Source organism: Podarcis liolepis (genome assembly GCF_965112155.1).
Source record: "Podarcis liolepis genome assembly, chromosome: 4".
Taxonomy (NCBI): Eukaryota; Metazoa; Chordata; class Lepidosauria; order Squamata; family Lacertidae; genus Podarcis; species Podarcis liolepis.
Window position 1 is genome coordinate 6,765,380 of NC_139558.1, and position 17,122 is coordinate 6,782,501.

The 17,122-nt window shown below is 44.4% G+C and overlaps 1 protein-coding gene across 10 annotated transcripts in view; it reads right to left on the bottom strand.

The window, feature by feature from the left end:
* Positions 1-16,594, bottom strand: part of PCDH9 (protocadherin 9) — a 761,173-nt gene extending 744,579 nt beyond the window's left edge. For 6 of the 10 annotated variants that reach the window (XM_083501081.1, XM_083501080.1, XM_083501082.1 and 3 more), the window contains exons 1-2: positions 15,784-16,594; positions 11,361-14,518 (exon numbers count right to left, since the gene is read on the bottom strand). In XM_083501081.1, coding sequence (XP_083357207.1) covers positions 11,361-14,396 — 3,036 coding nt within the window. In that variant the 5' untranslated portion in view covers positions 14,397-14,518; positions 15,784-16,594. The remainder of the gene's footprint in view (positions 1-11,360; positions 14,519-15,783) is intronic. The other 4 variants (XM_083501083.1, XM_083501078.1, XM_083501076.1 and 1 more) reach the window with 1 other exon arrangement.
* Between the last annotated feature and the right edge of the window lie 528 nt (positions 16,595-17,122).

The following is a 17,122-nucleotide window of genomic DNA, read 5'->3' on the forward strand; positions in this document are numbered from 1 at the left end:
CTCTACAATTCTATGGTTCCATGATGTTTCAATTCCCTCCATTTGGAAGGATGAGGTATTAGATTATATGCTGGAGCTCTTGAGTGAGCCTTTGTTAGTGCTCTACTGGGCTAGATGGAGAGTCTGACCACTTCCTATGCTCCTGTGTAAAGTGTAGGGTTTTCATTTCAAGCATAGTTGAGAAGAGCCTGCTGGACCAGCTTCTGTTCCAGCTTTCCTGTTCATCACAGTGGTCAGCAAGATGCCTATGGGAAGCCTGCAAGACAGACCTGAGTGCAACATATGATTCCCAGCCACTGGTAGGAGGCGGCACATTGCCTCTGACGCTGGAGGAAGATCTTTCCCCCCCCCTCCTGTGCATTTTGGAAGAAAATATTAGAGTTGCTACTTGCCTGAAGCAAAATGTCAAGGCAAATCTGTACAGATTCCTGCTTGGGCAAAAAGGGAGCTAAGAGAGTTTCAGAAGACTAGCAGAATTGTCAGGATAGGGCACCACTCACATATCCCTTATTTTATATCCCCACTTTTGTCCAAAGCAAAATGTAGAGAGAGTTTGAGCCTTTGATGACATGGAGGGAAGCTAAAAAGAAAGATGTTGGTAAGTCTAATGACATTTCACAAGGGAAGTTGGGTTGGGGAAGGGGCACATTCCTGCTTCTGATTTCTAAGGCGAATTCGTATTTAGGAATTACACCGCAAATACAAATGTCGGATGAGGTGTCCGTGAGACTCACACAATGCTAAGGCATTTGTTCGAATACCTATACTTCTAAGTAGTTATGCATTTCCCCAACCCTGCTATATTCATTTGTCTTCTCTCTCGCTCTTTTTGTGTGTGTGTGTGTGTGTGTGTGTGTGTGTGTGTGTGTGTGAGAGAGAGAGAGAGAGAGAGAGAGAGAGAGAGATTTCCAGGCACAGCAGTGCTGAGAAGGACTGATCAGCCATAGGTCTTTCTACGGTTCTCACAGCACCTTCAAAAACACTGCTTTTAGAAGAAATTATAGCAGCTGCAATGCAAGGACCAACTTCTGTATTCACTGTTCAGGTCAGACAGGCAGCTTTCCTTGACGGTTCTCTGCTTTGCCCTTGGCTGCAGTTGTGCGTACAAGAAAATGCACTCAGCTGTAGATGTATGGTTTTGCCCATCTTCTGGTTCCTCTGCTACCAAGGCAGGTATCTGACACATGCATTAATAGCAGGTGGGTGGGGTGGGATTGTCACATTGCTCGTTGCCTTAAAATAAGTACTGGCGTGCCCTGGCAAAATTATTGCAGTGACTCTATGGAAGATCTTGGGGGTCTCTCAGAAAATGGATTTCCTGGGGGCTGGAACTCTGTGTCATTTCTGGGAAAGGGAGCCCCACCCCTCAACCGCTTGTGATCATATCACACTGTGTGTCACTTTTGTCTGGAATTTTGATTATCACCTTCTATTAATAAAACTCACTGTAATCGAGCAAGATGATTTTTCAAAAGGTATTTGTTAATCAAGGAGGGAATCTGAGGGGGGGGAATAGGAACTGGTAGAGGAAGCAATTAACTGGGGAAGTGGAGGCGGGATGACAATTGACGTTGGGGATTGAGAAAATACAATATATGGTGGGAGAAACTGAGGAAGGAGCAGTTCATTCAGGGGAAATTTGGAGGAAAAGCATTTGTGGGAATTGGGGAGGGGAGGTAAATTCTGAGAGGGGAAAATAGAGTAATGAGAATGTGTGTGTGAAGGGGAATCAGGAGAAAGGAATAGCATGGAAACAGAGCATGACGCTCTGGGGTGGGGGGGCAGAAAAGCAGCAGAAAAGAGCTTAAGCTGCATTGATTTCAGGAAGGGAGATGGGCTTAACTTACCTATTGAAATTAATGGGACTTACGAATGCTGCACTTTGGCTGGACTGCGCTCTGCGTAAGTAAATACTTCCAGTGAGGAAAAGCCTCCCTCCTTGCTGTACATGCAGAAAATCTAAAACAGGCCACCTGAACAATGCACTGCTGTACTACAGGGAGAAGGGAGAATGTAGGACGGAATAATCGCATAGGAGGAACTTGAGCTGGTCAGCTCTTTTCTCAGCTGAGGTCCTGACCCCAAAACCTCTATTATTGTTGTCTGCATTGCAGCCTAACAAAGATTTATTTAATCACTCTGCCAATACTGCGTGCACATTCCAAATAAAACATTATTCCAAATCAGCACTACTTTAGTTAACTTTTGAATCTCAGGGCACACTACAGTGGAATTTCAGACAAACCCAAAATATGTGATAAACAGGAAGTGTTTGTAGATCTGATTCAACACTACTAAGTTCCTTTGCTTTTCTTCTTGCAGAAACACAGAAAGGGGGGCTATTATAATTAGAGGTCACTGCTTGAAAACACAGCTACTTGTATTTACTACTGAATCTTTTTTCTTTTTATTGTTAGGATTCTAAGGAAACCTTCTGTTACTAGGTGCTAGAATAGAAATATTGGCTTCCGCTTTCAACTATGGTGCACAACTGAGTAAAAGGTGTGCCTAGGTTCCTTTGAAAGTACAGTGATGAAATTAAATTGCATAGTGTAATATTTAAGTTTCAAGAAATTCAGTGGTAAGCTGCAGAGCAACCAGCTTTTAGACATCAAAATAACTTTAGTTGCAATAGTTATATTTCACAAGACGGTGTTGCTATACAGTACACATTACTGCATGTTGCGATTAAAAGAATACAATGGACCCTGTTTTTTTGGTATATGCATTAGGCCTGAACCAGGTATAGTAAGGTACCATAAGTACATGCACAGCGCAAGACAGCGCAGTGCTTCAAGACATGCATTCCAATTCACATTTCAAATATAGATGGAATCCCTTGCCTACTAATCAGGTGACTCACATCTGAATACAGTCACACATCCGGACACACACACAATCTCACATAAATTTTAAAAAGTAATTCACGCATGCCCCACTTTGTGAAATCAAGATTGTTTGAAGGAGAAATACTTATTTTTCACATTATTTTTCTTTTTAGAAAAGCACTGCCAATCCAGAGACTGCCCTCATGTTTGAATGAATGTGAACAGTGTGCAATGTGACCCAGAAGTCGTTTGCTGTGTCCACTGTGCTGATCTTTGTCAATGCCAAGTGAAAACCCAAGATGCAGAAACTGACATTTCTAAGCGACCAGCTCAAGTTATAGTGTTCATACACACTATGAAATATGCATAATACTTGCAAAAAATGGCCCAGTGTAACATGAGAATCAATTTTGGTGCATCTTGATACCTTTCAATACAGGAGGAAATTCATCATGCCAACTGCAGCCCATGAAGCATAGACGGTAGACCTCCAATGGTTCAAAAATGCTATTGATTTTGCTGCAAAAACAGGAAGCTTGTCATGCGCCTGGTTACAAACAATACAAGCCTGCTAGGCTACATCATTTGGTCTGATGAATCAAGAATAACCTTAGAGTACCTAACGGTCAAGGGTACTTTTACCTTTACCCAGGAAAATGCATGAGCTCTCCAACCCAACATAGTTGTTCTATCAAAGCAATGGGGCATCAGGCAATACAAATTCATTCCATTGGTTTAGATGCTGCCCAAACTGCTGCCTGTTTAACTGGTGTTAGTTCGCTGGACTTACTCCAAAGTAAGGGAGCATAGGATTGCCTTAGGCTGAAATACTAAACACATTTCCAAGAAAGCAAGACTTACTTCCAAGTAAACATGCATAAGATTGCGCTGTAAGTTGGTACTAACTTTAGCTGCTTTGGGCTCAAGTCCTGTAATGCATAAAGGAGTGTAAAAAAATACACCTCAAGTACTATTTCCATCTTGAGGGTAGAAATTGGGCAATTGCGCTTAGTTGTTGCCTGATCAATTTGCTTGCAACAGCAGGAAAAAACTTCATGCATCACAAAAATGCATGTTTTCTATATGTGGAGATTCATCTTACAGGCATTATTTCTAAGTAGGAAATGTTAGCATATAAAGTAGTCCTCAGTGTTATCCTGTCCCACTGAGAATTGACTGAATCAACAACTGCGCTGGAGCAAAGGAGCAGAGGGATCTTTGAGTCTGAAGGACGAGGATACTTCTGACTACAGTGTGGAAAGATCTTTGGGGGATAATAGATGCTACATCTTATATGAATTACTATGGTGTCTCTATGTACTCTGTTGGGGTTTGCAGTTTATGCAGGCTGAAAAGTAACTGATACATAAAGAAAGATGCAGAGCAAGAAACAACGTGATCAATGGATTACACAGGAATTATTGCCGTTTACTCCCAGATGAAAAATACCTAAGTGTATCTCTGCCTATTATTAATAATTATACATAAGCAAAACATGAAAACCTATCAAGACGCTGATCCCAAGGTGTTTACGATCTAAAATTGGCTGTGGGAAAGATAGGGCAACAAAGGGAGAGGAGGTAATAGCTGTCTGTCTATAGCAAATATAAACATCAACTATGAACATCACTTTTCACAGAAATATTAAATCCTAGAATTCTGTTTTGCTGTTGAGGAAAACAGTTCGTCCCAGAAAATGTTGAACATGTTGGATCTCATTCTGCCGCAAACCAAATTTCCGCTTAATTTTAGGCCAAGTAGAACTGTGTATTTAAAAAGTTGTCAAATGTAAATGGGTCACTGTTTTCATATCTTAAACATCTGTTGTTTATACCCAAGAAAGCACACTGGGGGCAAGGAAATTAATTCCTCAATTGCTGTCAACTGAGTTAGGGAACAGCAATAAACAGCTTACTGTAAAGCCTCCAGCTACAATAAAACTGCTGTCAATAAAGTGTGGCTGATATGGTTTTGCTGTGCCAGAAAAATATATCCTTTGAAAATGAAAATCTGAAATGGTAACTAGAAGATCCTTCCTTGTCCCTATACACAAAGGAACTCTATTACAAAACTCTGATAGCGCTGAACTCTTAGCATCTTACTCCCTCCCCCTGACACACACACATGTGATGCGATTTAAGAAAGTTATACATTGCACTTCAATGGAAAAACAAACCTTAATGATTCATACACACAACAGAAAAACCACCACATGCATAAAAAAAATCCCCAGTGAATTAAAAAAAAGGGAAGTAGGAAGCTTCTTGCAGTTTAAACTGAATGCCTTGCTTAGCATTTCTACTGCTGCTATTGAAAGTGGTATTATCGCTTAAGGTTATATTCCAATTTCCATTACAACCCCCTGTTTTCACATGCTTTTCACTTCGTTTAAAAAAAAAAGAAAAAAAGAAAATCTTTTCAGCCGACATTTTCCATGCTTGGTCTCAGCTCAGAGATGAATTTCTTTAGACAGCTGAACAAAACCTGCTACCTTTTTTTAAAAAAGAAGTTATATAAGAATGGGGCAATGTACAGCATTTTCAGTCTTACCACAATTTAAAAATCTTTACTTCTTACTTGCACATATATATATATATATATATATGTTTTCGTAGATTTTCACGGGTACAGGAATGCAGGTTTTGGTGTCCTCGGGTGTCTTCCCGTGTAAAAGTTGGGGTGTCTAGGCGACGTTTCGACGAGGTCTCACTCGTCATCTTCAGGCTGGTGCTTTCGGCTTCTTGTTACTGGAACAGAGCGAACCACCCAGAAGCAATTTACACAAAGAAGAACAGAAAGCACTCACCAACCTGCTGGCGGGAGGGAGGGCGGGAGGCGATGCGGCGGCGGCGGCGGCGGCGGCCAAAGACAATGGCCGGGGCTGGTCCTGCCTTCGCCCGCCTCCTCCTGGGGCCGAGGGATGCTCAGGAGGAGATGCCCGAGGAGGATGGAGAAGATGCAGGAGAAGATGCAGGAGAAGATGCAGGAGAAGATGCGCGAGGCGGGAGGAGGTGGCGGAGCCTCCGCTGCTGCTGCTGCTGCTGCCGCTGCCGCCGCCGCTCCCGGACCCTCCTGCATCCCCGCCTCGCGCATCTTCTCCTGCATCTTCTCCTGCATCTTCTCCTGCATCTTCTCCATCCTCCTCGGGCATCTCCTCCTGAGCATCCCTCGGCCCCAGGAGGAGGCGGGCGAAGGCAGGACCAGCCCCGGCCATTGTCTTTGGCCGCCGCCGCCGCCGCCGCCGCATCGCCTCCCGCCCTCCCTCCCGCCAGCAGGTTGGTGAGTGCTTTCTGTTCTTCTTTGTGTAAATTGCTTCTGGGTGGTTCGCTCTGTTCCAGTAACAAGAAGCCGAAAGCACCAGCCTGAAGATGACGAGTGAGACCTCGTCGAAACGTCGCCTAGACACCCCAACTTTTACACGGGAAGACACCCGAGGACACCAAAACCTGCATATATATATATATATATATATCTGTGTTTGTGCGCACACGCACACATAGATATATATATATATGGAAGTAATGAGTAAGGTTTTAAAATTGTGGCAAGACTGAAAATGCAGTGCATTGCCCCAGTCTTATGCGCACACACCAGCAACACAATGCAAGAACATATTTTTGCCATTCTTCACTAAACACTGTGGAACTGGAACAGTTGTGGCTGCCACATAATGGTTGTTCCACGGCTGTAAGAAATCAGCCTTTTAGTGTGGCAACACCGACAACCTTGGGACGTCCTGCCTATGCGAGTCACGCAGGCGCCTTTAGTGTAAGATTTTTGGGCCACACTTAAACAAATTTAGTTTAGGCAAGCCTATCTATCCAGACATGTAGACACTGAAATGCTTTAATCTTTTTTTTAAAAAAAAAATCCATTCTTTAATTTTTTTGGGATTTTTTTACTGTAAGTTTTATTATTCCATGTAATCTGCTTGAGAGGTTTTACGACAATCAAGTGGTATGTAACTGTTGCTAAACAAATAAAATAAGCAAATAGGCAAAATCATGAAACCAAAATGTTTTGATTGACAGAACGTGTGGGCCCTCTTCTTTACACAATGCGGTTCCACTGTGGTTTTCCACAACTCTTCTTTCTGCCTACACTCTTAGTTTTATGAGAATCCTTAAAAGAGGTTTTGGTGGTGTTTATCAGCTCTTATAGTAAATATAAGGAAATAAATCACAGTACAACAAGCCACCTGGGAGGGGATTGTGCCTTCTTAGCTTAGTTAACTACAGCACTAGCTTCTTGTCAGGAGTTTTCTGCATTGCTTAAGGGAGCCCTATATTCATTTTATAGTTTCCTCTACAATTATTTAAGGTTCTATCATATATATATATATATATATATATATATATATATATGCACCCCATCATATTTTATGAGAGACAACATTGCTCAAGTACTCAGTTGGCCCAGTGCCAATAAACATGATGAAGACTAATTAATACAGTTCCTAATCATTGTCGCTCCGTGCTGGAATCCTTGCTTTGCAACCTCGAGGATTTGTACTCAACTGCCCATGAGCCGTAAATCAAGAGAAATATTCCATCTCAGGCCCTGTAAGATGGTTTTGCTTTTCCATGGGACTAAAATCAGAGTGTTCAGATTAGCCTTATCCAGTCTGAAAAGCTTGCAGAATTTACATAAAACTTAACAACAGTTCTTGACAAACTGTGCTTAAGATGGGAATGGAAGGAAATGCTTCTGATCTCTTCCCCACAGCCAATGTGTCCAATTGGTGCGGCTTCATCTAAGGCGGCAATTCCTATCCTTCAGGACCTGTTCTACTCAAAGCATTCATCTTCTCCTTTATGACAACAGAATTCTTTACAGCTCCCATGCCTCTGGAGGCCCACAGGTTCTGCTCTTAAACTTACACACTTGCATTTAACATTATTGATATACCAGTTCTAAATACCTTTGTTGACATTTCTGTTAAGGAATTCAGAATAATATTCTAATAAAATAATAATAAATAATAATATAACATCGCAGCTCACGAAGTATAATTGTTAAATATTCTTAATCCTGAGTATTTATTTGCTAGTCTTGCAAATCTTAGGATCAGTCCATTACCTCAAATTAATCAATGTCATCTAGGATTCTAGGCTAGGCTTTTCTTTTCTTTTAAATGTTTTCCTTTACAACAATCCAATAGACCAAGGCTCAGGTGGAATCACTAACAACCTGAACATTGCCTGCTTCAAGGCAAGACTTCTTTAAAGGAATGTGGGGTAAAAAATATAAAACCCAACAGTACTAAAAAAATATTCCCCCTTCACAATAAGGATGATTTTCAAATGTTAGGTTCTTCAGAGCAAAACAAACGGCATTGTCTCCTAGTCTTTAGCTATACTCAGACTGGTTACTTAAATCAGGGCTACGTTATTGAGCTTAACCCAGGCAAAGGGTGTGTTCTTGCATATTCCTAACAGAGCAACTGTTGAAAAATGACAGCCGATTTTGGGACTGCTCCATTTTTTTATTATACAGCTGACATAAACGTGGGTGCAAAGATATAGCACAATCTATAGTGGTGAATTCTCCTGCACGTCTGAATGAAATAAACCTGATCCACACAAGAGTGCAGCCGTTTTCTTCTATAGCTTCCACTTCTGCAGAGTTTGCTTGGGAGACTCTTCTATGGCGCTACACCCCATATTTATCAAGAATAATAATGAAGCAGTAAGACACTTACTGCTGCCCTCCAACAACCCAAGACATTCTTCTCCTGATAACAGTGTATAAAACATGCCAGGTTCTCTCGCAGAAACACCACTGAACTAAATCAGGAGCTATGCAATAGCTTCTTCATTCATTTCAATGGGGTTTGTGCACTTCAAGAGGACTGTGCTATTTGCCAGTATTTTAGGACTACTAACCATAAACTGATGAATGGCCTGAGCAAAACCTTTTGAAAACAAAACTATCTGTTGAGATTTGCACCATGAATTGCAACACTCAATGAAAACCACAGCAACAGTGTACCAGTTTTGATCTATAGCCCGATACTGGTGGTTATAATCGCGTATCAGCACAGAACTTTTATGAAACGGAGAATCTAGCGTTCATATCAGGCCTTGACATGTAAACCAACATCCATTTAACTACTCACTGGGCAGTATCGCCACCTCAAACCGTATGGTCACCTTTCCATTGGTTAAAATGAAGGTTGCCTAGTTGCTGCTGACAACGAACATCCAGGATGCCACTAGCTTAAGAGAGCACCCTTATTTTGGACTGTATTTATTGATAAGGCAAGAGTTCTGTACCATTTGAAAGCTTGCTGATCTAACCAGTGAAAGAAGGTGCTGTCTGAATCACTTTGGATCTTATCCATCCCTCATCACAATCCAATTATGCATCATTAGAAATAGCAAATCCACATTTACAGTTGTGATGCAATTAAAACTGAAAGTCAAGTGTTTATCCTCTCTCCTTTTTTTTTTACAATAATAAAGAAGATACAGAGGAACACTTTGTGTTTAATTTTCCCTCACCCTGAATCCTTCAGTCTCTTGGGTGGTGCTTACATGCTCTGCCAGGTAAATCGGTTTGGATTTGTGATCTTAATCTCCATTTGACTCCTCAAAGAAGTTAAGACTCATTCTTGTAACAGAGCCCAGGAAATGAAAACTAAAGTGGAACAGAAGCGCTTAACATCAAAATAATGTGAGAAATCTGAGTAACAAAAATAAAAGATGATAAAGAGGGTAGGAGCACAATCTAATCTCAAATTCTACTGATATCCAGAGGTTTAACGGTTGGTGAGTTTCATGATTCTGTTGTTGTTGTTGTTATCTGGAGGGAAGTGCATAAATGACTGTGGATGTTATTTTAGGAGCCTAAGATGCTGTGAAATACTTCTGAAGGAGATATCTGTGTGAAGATTTCCCCCTCAAATGTCTTTTAAGGGATTTATTGACTGTTCTGGGGACCATTACTTCAACAAGATACTTCCTAAGTGTGGGCTTTAAATACAGTGCCTTGTTATCCAAGATACGTCCAAAAGTCAAGATGCAATTTTGAGAAGCATAACATACAGCTGGGGAAATGACTCAAGCTAAAGAATGGTCACCATTCACCTCTCCTGGCACAAACCTATTAAAAAGTATCTTCCCCTGTTCTCTTGACTATGGCCCCTGTGATCAGCCCAAACAATCCACCAAAACACAAGAGAATATAATGCCAACAGCGATATGTGCTTGACAGCTAAAGCCTTAGACAATTGATGCAATGAAAACTAAGCGCTAAGGAGCCACTGCAAAACACGCTAGCTTAACTACCGGTCGCTTCAGTGCGACTGTCATTAAATAAAAGGTTTCTTTGGCTTTAGTACCAGTTTGAACCTTCCCTCCCCCATTTCTTATCTGCTGCAGGACTGGCAGCTAGCCAGCCCCAAGCCACATAGTACCTTAGTGCCATCTACAGGCCGATCCTGACATTCTAATTTAGTGGCAAAAGACAAGCACCAGTGAAATGAATTAGACAGCACCGCATTTAAATCTTTATTAGCAAGGAATTATTTGACCTAAGAAACAATGCCCCCACCCCACCCCCCAAAAAAACCCTAATGCTGGATTTGGTTGAAATACGAATTTTCCTAACATCCTAATCCTTTTTTCATATGGCATGTTTCACAGCTTAAAAATGAGTAATGACAGATCACTTATGCACTATAGTATGAGAACATATTTACAATGGAGTGATTTCTCTCTCTGCATAATTCATGTTTTATTCAAAGCAAAAAGCATTCGTTCTGAAAGTGTACTTTGGCCATTTTTTAAAAAAACACACAAACAAAACAAAAATCCTCTTGTCTAACAGACACACAACTTTACTACTGTACAACAAAAATCGTTGTAATTCAAAACAGAGGAAGACTTCCTGATAGCTTAGTTATAGCCTGCCAAACAAACACAGTGCAACACAATCTTTGAGCCTTTGTGAGGGCAAAAATTAACCCCCTGAACGACAATAACTTACAAATGTTCCAAATCAGTTTGAAATAAACAAAAACAATATAAACTTAAGCCAGCCTCGTGTGTAACCAACTTTTCTTTTATCAGAAGCTAACACATTTAATCCTGAAACGTTCAATATATCTGTAGATATATATTTTTCCCTTTGAGTTGAAATTGGCAGACTGAAAAATATGTTTTCTTCTTCAGTAAACCTCTATACTAAGATGTTCTTGACAAACTTCACACAATTGCCTTTAACCTCTGACTAGGTAGGTAGGTGTCCGTGTGAATGCATGAATGAACTTGTACGTGAGTGTGTGCATGTCATTCTTTCTAAAACAAAAAAAGTTGGCAACTTACAACTTTGGACCATCATATTCATTCTAAAAATGCATAGTCCTGCCCCAGAGAGATACTAAAGGGACAGGTATTTCCCCCGCTTTGCTCTATGCATATTATAACTAAGCTAAAATTACAGTGAAAGAAAATATATCCTGGCACTTTAGTACTGGTTGAGTGGGCACTTGTATGCAGTACTTATAGACCAGTAAAAGTGCTCGTTTACCTGTCTGGTGTGCAAGGGGCCCTTTGTCTTGAAGCCTCCTTGGGAACTGCACTCTGAGGCACTGAAGTGATCTGAACTAGTGGAAGAGCGTTTGGAAAGGGTATCACAACCCCCAACAAAGGTGTTGTCCAAAGGGAGTTCCTGAATCACGTGGTGCTTTTTCACCGAGATGGGAGTGTCAGGCTTAAGATGGAAAGCGGACTGTGGAGAGGCAGATTTGTAATGCTTAGCAAGATCAGGGCTGTTAGGCTTAAAGGTGGTGGGTGGGGCCGTGCCCCAGTCAAATCTTCCTATACTTTGCTCCTCCAGCTCAGCTGGAAGGCTAATGGTCCCGTTGATAGGTTCATGAACGGCATCCTCCGGTTTGGATTCCTCAATGGTAACAAAATTCAACAGGGAACTCTTGGGAGACTTCCTTTTCTTCCGCTTCTTTTTCTTGTTCTGTTTGTTCTCCTGATTGGGAGACATCCACTCTGCCCCTTGCTTGCTCCTTTGGGCAGCTTTGAAGCGGGAGGCGTGGCGGCAGCGGACCAGAACAGTGACAAAGATCACCACAATGACCACCATGGCACCTGCCACAATAGCAATCATGATGGTAAGGTAGTCCTCGTTTTGATAAGGCTGGCTGCTGTCCCCGATGTTCCTGTCCAAAGGTGTTTCCATAGTCCTGCGGATCAAGTCATAAATATAAGAGGCATTTCCAGCCGTGTCATTGACGTACAAAAACACAAGGACAAGGGTATGCAGAGATTTAGGATAACCCAGGTCACTGATATTGACCACTAATCGATGCAGCCCTACATCAGTAGGAGTAGGTTTTTCTTCCAGGGTAATGTTACCCGTCACCGGATCAATACGGAACAAACCTTTGTTGTTTCCACTTACGATTGTATATTTCAGCTCAGCGTTCATTCCCGTGTCAATGTCAACAGCAAACACTTCAGCCACAACAGAGCCAGGGATAGCAGAGAGAGGCACCAGCTTAAAAGAAGTATTTGAAGGTGGGTAGATGACCACAGGGCTGTTGTCATTAACATCCATGACATTTATAGTGACTTTTGCAGTAGAAGAACGAGGCGGTTGTCCTCCATCGATGGCCTTGACGTCAAAGGTGTAGGAACTCTGCTGCTCTCGGTCAAAAGAAACGTTGGACTTTATAACTCCAGAGTAAGGATCCAGAACAAAGTTCTCATTGTCATTCAGGATGGAAAGAGTGACAGCTTTATTTTCTCCGGCATCTGCATCAGTCACTGTGATCACTCCTACGGTGCTATACTTTGGTAAGTTCTCCGACACAAAAAACTGAAAATGGTTATGAGTAAATTTGGGGCTGTTGTCATTCTCGTCCAATACTGTAACGATTACAGCAGCTTGACTTTGCAGGGGAGGGGTGCCATTGTCTCGGGCTGTAACAGTAAAAATGAACCTCTCCTGCTCTTCTCTGTCAAAGACTCGGGAAGCTGTCAAAACCCCTGTCTTTCGATCCAAATCAAAAAAGGAGGCGTTGGGGCCAAGCTGATAAACAATGTCTGCATTTTTCCCACTGTCCTCATCTGTGGCACTAATAGTTGTTAAGTACAGACCACGGCGGTTGTTTTCGGAAACGGACAGCTCAATTACAGGCTGGCTGAAAATTGGAGGGTTGTCATTTTCATCTTCCAGCTTAACTCTTACTAGGGCGGTCTGGTTCAAACTGGGCTTGCCAGAATCGGAGGCAACTATTTTAAAGCTGAATTCTTTGGTGCCCTCATAGTCCAGCAAGGAAGAGGTCTCTAGCAAGTACTGGTTGTCATAAACAGCCTTCAAGTGGAATGGCACTTCTCTCTCAATGAAACAGATCACTTTGCCATTCACATCAGTATCCTTATCTGAGACCGTAATTAGGGCAATCTTGGTATTGATGGGGTCTTTCTCAGATAAGTACACTGTGCCATTGATGGGACTTATAATGTACCTGAGGTCTATGTTAGGGGGGTTATCGTTAACATCAGTCACATTGATGGAAACAGTTGCCCGGGCAGGTGTAGAGCTACCATCACTGGCCAGCACCGTCACCTTGTGGATGGCGGTTTCCTCTCGGTCTAAGGCCCTCTGAACTGTCACCAGCCCAGTTGTGTTGTTTAAAGCAAAGAGTCTTTTAGTTGCAGGAGCAACCTGGGCACCAAAAATATATCTGATTTCCGCATTGCTTCCTATATCTGCGTCTGTGGCATGCAGCTGAATGACCGAGGTACCTACAGGGGCATTCTCTGGTATGTGAACCTCCACCTGACTCTCTTTAAAAACCGGCCTGTTGTCATTGACATCACTTACTGTGACCTGGAGGATAGCTGTGCTGGATTTCTGGGGGGTTCCTCCATCCTCGACTTTGATTTTCATCACATAGGTATCTTTGTGCTCCCTGTCCAAGTTCTGCTGCACAATCAGCTGAGGCCATTTCTCCCCTTCTGGAGTTTCCACGATATCCAGCCCAAAGACACTTTGCCCATTCAAAAGTTCATAGTGCTGCACCCCATTGAAACCAGTGTCGGGGTCTGTGGCTGACGGGATCGGAAAGCGGCTGTTGATCAGAGTGTTTTCAGGTATGGAGATGTTGATGACAGGGGAGGGGAACATGGGGGCATTGTCATTGGTATCCTTCACAATTATTTTGATCTTGATCAGCCGAAAGAAGTCGTTTGGGAGAATCACCACCTCCAGCTCAAAGAAGCACTCATTCTCTTCAGCATAGGCAGCTCCTGCACAGAGTCTCTCTCTGTCGATTCTGTTGGAGGTGGTAAAGATCTCCCCTGTGGTGCTGGAGACTTTCACCAAAGGGGCATCCCCTGCTTTGGAGACCAGTCTGTAGACAAGACTAGCACTGGTTCCTGTGGCGGCATTGATGTGAGAAATGTTCAGATCCTTTGGTATGTTCCCGATGGGGACGTTTTCCGGTAGCTCCTCTCGGATGGTGTAAATAAGTTCTTGAGCCACAGCAGAATCCAGCCTTAAACAGGCAATCAGGGCAGCCAACAGGTAAAAATCCCTCAGGTCCATGATAATGTGTTTATAGCTCCTTCTCAGGGTTTCAAGGTTTCCACGATGGAATGCTGCTGCCTCGTTCGCAAGGGGAGGACTGCAGGATGCATCACATCAGAGCTCTTGCTTCCAGACAGCCACTGTCAACACAATCACAACAACAACAACAATAAAAAAGAAGTGTTATTGACTCGTTTTAACTGACACCAGATGCAACTGCCAAGCCCTGCTCCACGTTTCTGCAACACACTTACAAACACCCGGCACCTGCTTTTCTTCCTTCCTTTCGTTTGTGTGTGCAAGCAGTTCCTCTTCATGAATGTGCCAGTATACCACACATTCAGAATGAAATTAACTAGTTACAAGATTGATGGGAGAGAAGCCGTTTTCTTCACACACACATACACATGTTTGTTCAAATCAGTCCATTGAACTGAGCATACCATGCAATGCTTTCTCCTTCCACGCCAAAATTTAGTGGAAGTTCCTTTTTAAAAAATGCATAGCATGAATTGTATGCCCACTGCAATTTAAAGCATCATGGATCCTGCCTTCTCCCAATTAAATTACCCAGCTACATTTTCCTCCCCTTCCTCTTGCTTGTGTGTTTTATCCTAGGCTAGTGCTGTAAGATGGTCTAGGATCTCTTAACGATTCAGACAAACTGCTCACACTGCTGCTGCTTCTGCAGTAGCTCTCTGGCTACTTCCCATCTCTATTAACTAAGGAAGACAATAACAGGACCTCTAGTTTCTTCCCCAGAGCCAACCAAAATGTCACCTTTTCCAGATGTTCCAGTGTGCCAGTGTATGTGACTTGCATCTGCCGGAGAAGGTTCAACTTCAACATAAACAGAAGATTTGGGGAGGAGGCAGCCTTGAACCAACTCAGAAGCAGCAAGCCAGATGTTTACAAAGAAAATGCAGAAAGATGCTGTTGGGGGTTGGTTTGTTTTTTGTTACGAGGGTTGTATGGGGGGGTGATGCAGTCAGTGACACTCGGCTGCCCCTCCGGATGTGTTATTAGCAGCAGCTGCCACACATAAATACTGCAGTCTAATAGTGCTGCTTAAGAAAGAGAGAGAGAGAGAGACTTCTGTTCAGATGCCCTTATGGGAGCAAATAAAGCTCCAGGCGTCCTTATAAGATTGGGGGAGGGGGAGGCGGGGAGAGTTTGGTCAGAAGCACTGATCTGACATCTGCATTAAAAGCTACGCGTTGATATCCGTGATCCTTTCCATTACACTGATGCAGGCAGGTAGGGGCCGCAGAGCCAGCAAACTCGAGCCCAAAGCAACGCGGAGATTCCCCCCTCCCGTCGGAATATACATTAAAATCAATTTTATTTTTTTAAAAAATGCCTCCCCTTCCAAAAAAGAGAGAAGCATATGGAACTTTGCACTTACGTTGCCGCTTTTTCGTGTGCCGATGAACTGCAGCAGCAGCAGCAGCCGAGGAAGGATCCGATCTCCCAGGACCAAGACACAGAGGAAGCCCCGCACAATGCATCGGGCACCCAGGTAGCCACCAAATTCGTCTTTTTTGGAGGGAGAGGAGAGGTGGAAGGGGAATCAGCAAGCAGCCGGCAAGGCGGGCGCTTCCTCCTCCAGAGCAGAGGTGTTGTTCCTCGGTGGCAAATTCACAACTCCAGAGAACAAATTCACAGTTCCGTCCGGGTTCGCCATGCTTCTCTCGGCGCGTCTCTCTCGTCCTCCCTCCACCTCGTCTCCCGCTCTGCCCCTCCCTTATTTACTTGCTCTTCCTCCTTACTCTGAGGATGACGAGGAGGATGCTGATCAAAGCGATGCCGATCCCTCTCGCGGCGGCGCAGGCGACACCGCCGGTGGCTCCCCAGCCCCGGCCAAGGCGGCCGCGCAGCCCGGCGCTGAGCGCACAGCCCGCCCGGCGCGCTTCTCCTCCGGATCAGGGCATGCCCCGCTCGGCCGCCCCGGCCGCCCGATGATGCCCGCGCCTGGCGCTGCGCTCGCCTTCCGCGCCGCCAGCAAACTGAGCGCGCAACTTCTTTCCGCAGAGTCCTAGCCTTGCCCGGGACCTCCTGGCTGGCTGGCGGGCTGACCCGGCGCGCGGACCCGGAGCGGGCTGTTGCTTGGCCGCGGAGGCAAGGCAAGGCAAGGCGGGCGGCGCAGGCTGCTTCTCCCGTCTCCGGCGCGCGCTCCCTCCTTCGCTCGCTCTCCCCTTCCTCGCTCGCTCCGAACTGGGTTTCTTGATATAACTCTCAATAAGCCCACAGGGAGGGCGGGCGCAAAGCCTGCATCGCCCTCCCCCTCCGCCGAGCCGGATTGGCCGGCGGCGCGGGGGCGGGGCCGAGGGCGGGGCCAGCGCGGCGACAGGCAGCCGGGCGAGCGGGCCAGTGGCTCCGGCTCCGCGGGCCGGGCGGCGAGGCTGCCGCTGTGCAGAATGGCTGATCGGGCGGCGGGAGGAGGCGCACGGGCGCCCGCTCAGGCGGCGGTTTTCAGCCAGCTCTAGTCTTGCCTTAACATACGCTGTTTTCCTTCTCCCTGTTTGTTTCCCACTCTTACCTGCCTACCTACAGGGGGGGGACATTCAGCTCCTCTGAGCGCGTGCAGAGTGCCCTTCGCCTCGGACGGCGACATGGGGGGCGGGAAATGGCAGGTTAAAACAAAGCCCGAGTGCAGCCAGGAAGGAGTTGGGAAAGGCTCTGTTGCATTAGCTTGTTGGTGTTAGTCGCTGTATGGGACCCCCTCTGCTACTTCTCCTTGTTAA